Here is a 1,628-nt window from a genome sequence, read left to right as displayed (position 1 = left end):
GGATCACCTGAGGTCAGGAGTTCGAGAGCAGCCTGACCAACATGGCAAAACCCCATCTGCACTAAAAATCCAAAAATTAGCCGAGTGTGGCGGGGGGCACCTGAAATTGCGCCACTGCACTCCAGCCTGGGCGACAGAGTGAGATGTCGTCTCTAAATAAATAAATAAATAAATAAATACAAATAAAAAAATTAGCCAGGCATGGTAGCGGGCACCTGTAATCCCAGTTACTCAGGAGGCTGAGGCAGGAGAATGGCTCGAACCTGGCAGGTGGAGGTTGCAGTGAGCCAAGATCATGCCAGTGCACTCCAGCCTTGGTGACAGAGCGAGACTACATCACAAAAAAAGAGAAAAGATTGAAGCCTGGGGAAGGGGTCAGGTGAAGAATTCCCATGGGTGTGTCACAGCTGGGGGATGACCTTGGGGAATTAGTACCAGGTTGCAGTCTGGGGAAGGAGTCACAGTTTGGGTGTTAATGCCTGAGGCGGGGGCTGGGGGGGTTCCATGAAGATTTCCCCAATCTTGGGGGTGCCCCAGCCACCCTCTGGGAGATCCCCAGGCACCCTCATGGAGGCCCCAGGAGGGTCCCAGCTCTCACCGCTGACAATATTCTTCATCACTTGGTCCCTGTGCTCCACCCCGACCTTGCCCCACTGGCGGGTGGCATCCAAATAGCGGGACAGGATGATGACAGGTGTCAGGGAGCTCAGCGTCTGCTCAGGGCAGCCCGTGGGGACCCGCAGCAGATGCCGAATCTCATTGGGTGTCAGGCTGCCCACAATTGTCTCACCAAGGATGTCACCTGTTGGGTGGGTGAGTTGGGTCACCCTGGGAGTGGCCTATGCCTAAGCCACCATGGTTCACTGATCGCCCCACACGGCCACCCCCAGCTCCTCCTGCCCTGGTGCCTCGTGGACCTTAGAGGACCCAGTATCAGCCCTCTCCACGTTCCTGTGTCCCCCAGCACCTTGAACACTGATAAACACTTCCGCCTCCGTGTCGGGTACCATGTTCAAGAACTCCTGTCTTGGCACCAGTTTTGTCTGGGTCTGACCTGAAGAACCACAACCTTCTGTGACAAGTGGGCTCTGGGGCTGGGGAAGTCAGGGCGCACAGAGCCTGGGGCTGAGGCTCGGAATCCCCACCTGGGCACACCCGCTCATGCCAACTCCTTCCTCCTCCCTAGCACAGCCCCAGGATCTCACATACCCTCTGCAGATTTCACAAACCTTGGGGTTCCAAGACGATGCTGTAGGACGTTTGCTGGATCTGACCCCCTGCCTGAGGGATGAGTTGAGGATATAAGTCAAAAGCAAAAACAGCAACCACAGTAAAAATGACAATTGCAATGATGGTGAGAGGAGGCATTCCTTGGCTGTGATAAGCACAGACTCTGGAGCCCAAATTTCTGGGTTCGAATCCCAACTCTTCTGCTTCCTAGCTGTGTGTCCTTGGGAAAAATTAGTTACCCTCCCCCCAACTTTTTTTTTTTTTTTTTGAGATGGAGTCTCGCTCTGTTGCCCAGGTTGGAGTGCAGTGGCCGGATCTCAGCTCACTGCAAACTCCGCCTCCGGAGTTTACACCATTCTCCTGCCTCAGCCTCCCGAGTGGCTGAGACTACAGGCGCC

At 55.0% G+C, this 1,628-nt stretch overlaps 1 protein-coding gene across 1 annotated transcript in view; it reads right to left on the bottom strand.

The window, feature by feature from the left end:
* LOC105549678 (putative protein C3P1) overlaps positions 1–1,628 on the bottom strand; it is a 38,154-nt gene that overhangs the window by 20,117 nt on the left and 16,409 nt on the right. Inside the window, exons 13-14 of the mRNA XM_011994318.1 lie at positions 1,230–1,281; positions 968–1,054 (exon numbers count right to left, since the gene is read on the bottom strand). Coding sequence (XP_011849708.1) covers positions 968–1,054; positions 1,230–1,281 — 139 coding nt within the window. The remainder of the gene's footprint in view (positions 1–967; positions 1,055–1,229; positions 1,282–1,628) is intronic.

Source organism: Mandrillus leucophaeus, unplaced genomic scaffold, assembly GCF_000951045.1.
Source record: "Mandrillus leucophaeus isolate KB7577 unplaced genomic scaffold, Mleu.le_1.0 Scaffold112, whole genome shotgun sequence".
Lineage (NCBI taxonomy): Eukaryota > Metazoa > Chordata > Mammalia > Primates > Cercopithecidae > Mandrillus > Mandrillus leucophaeus.
This window is presented reverse-complemented; position numbering and strand designations above follow the sequence as displayed.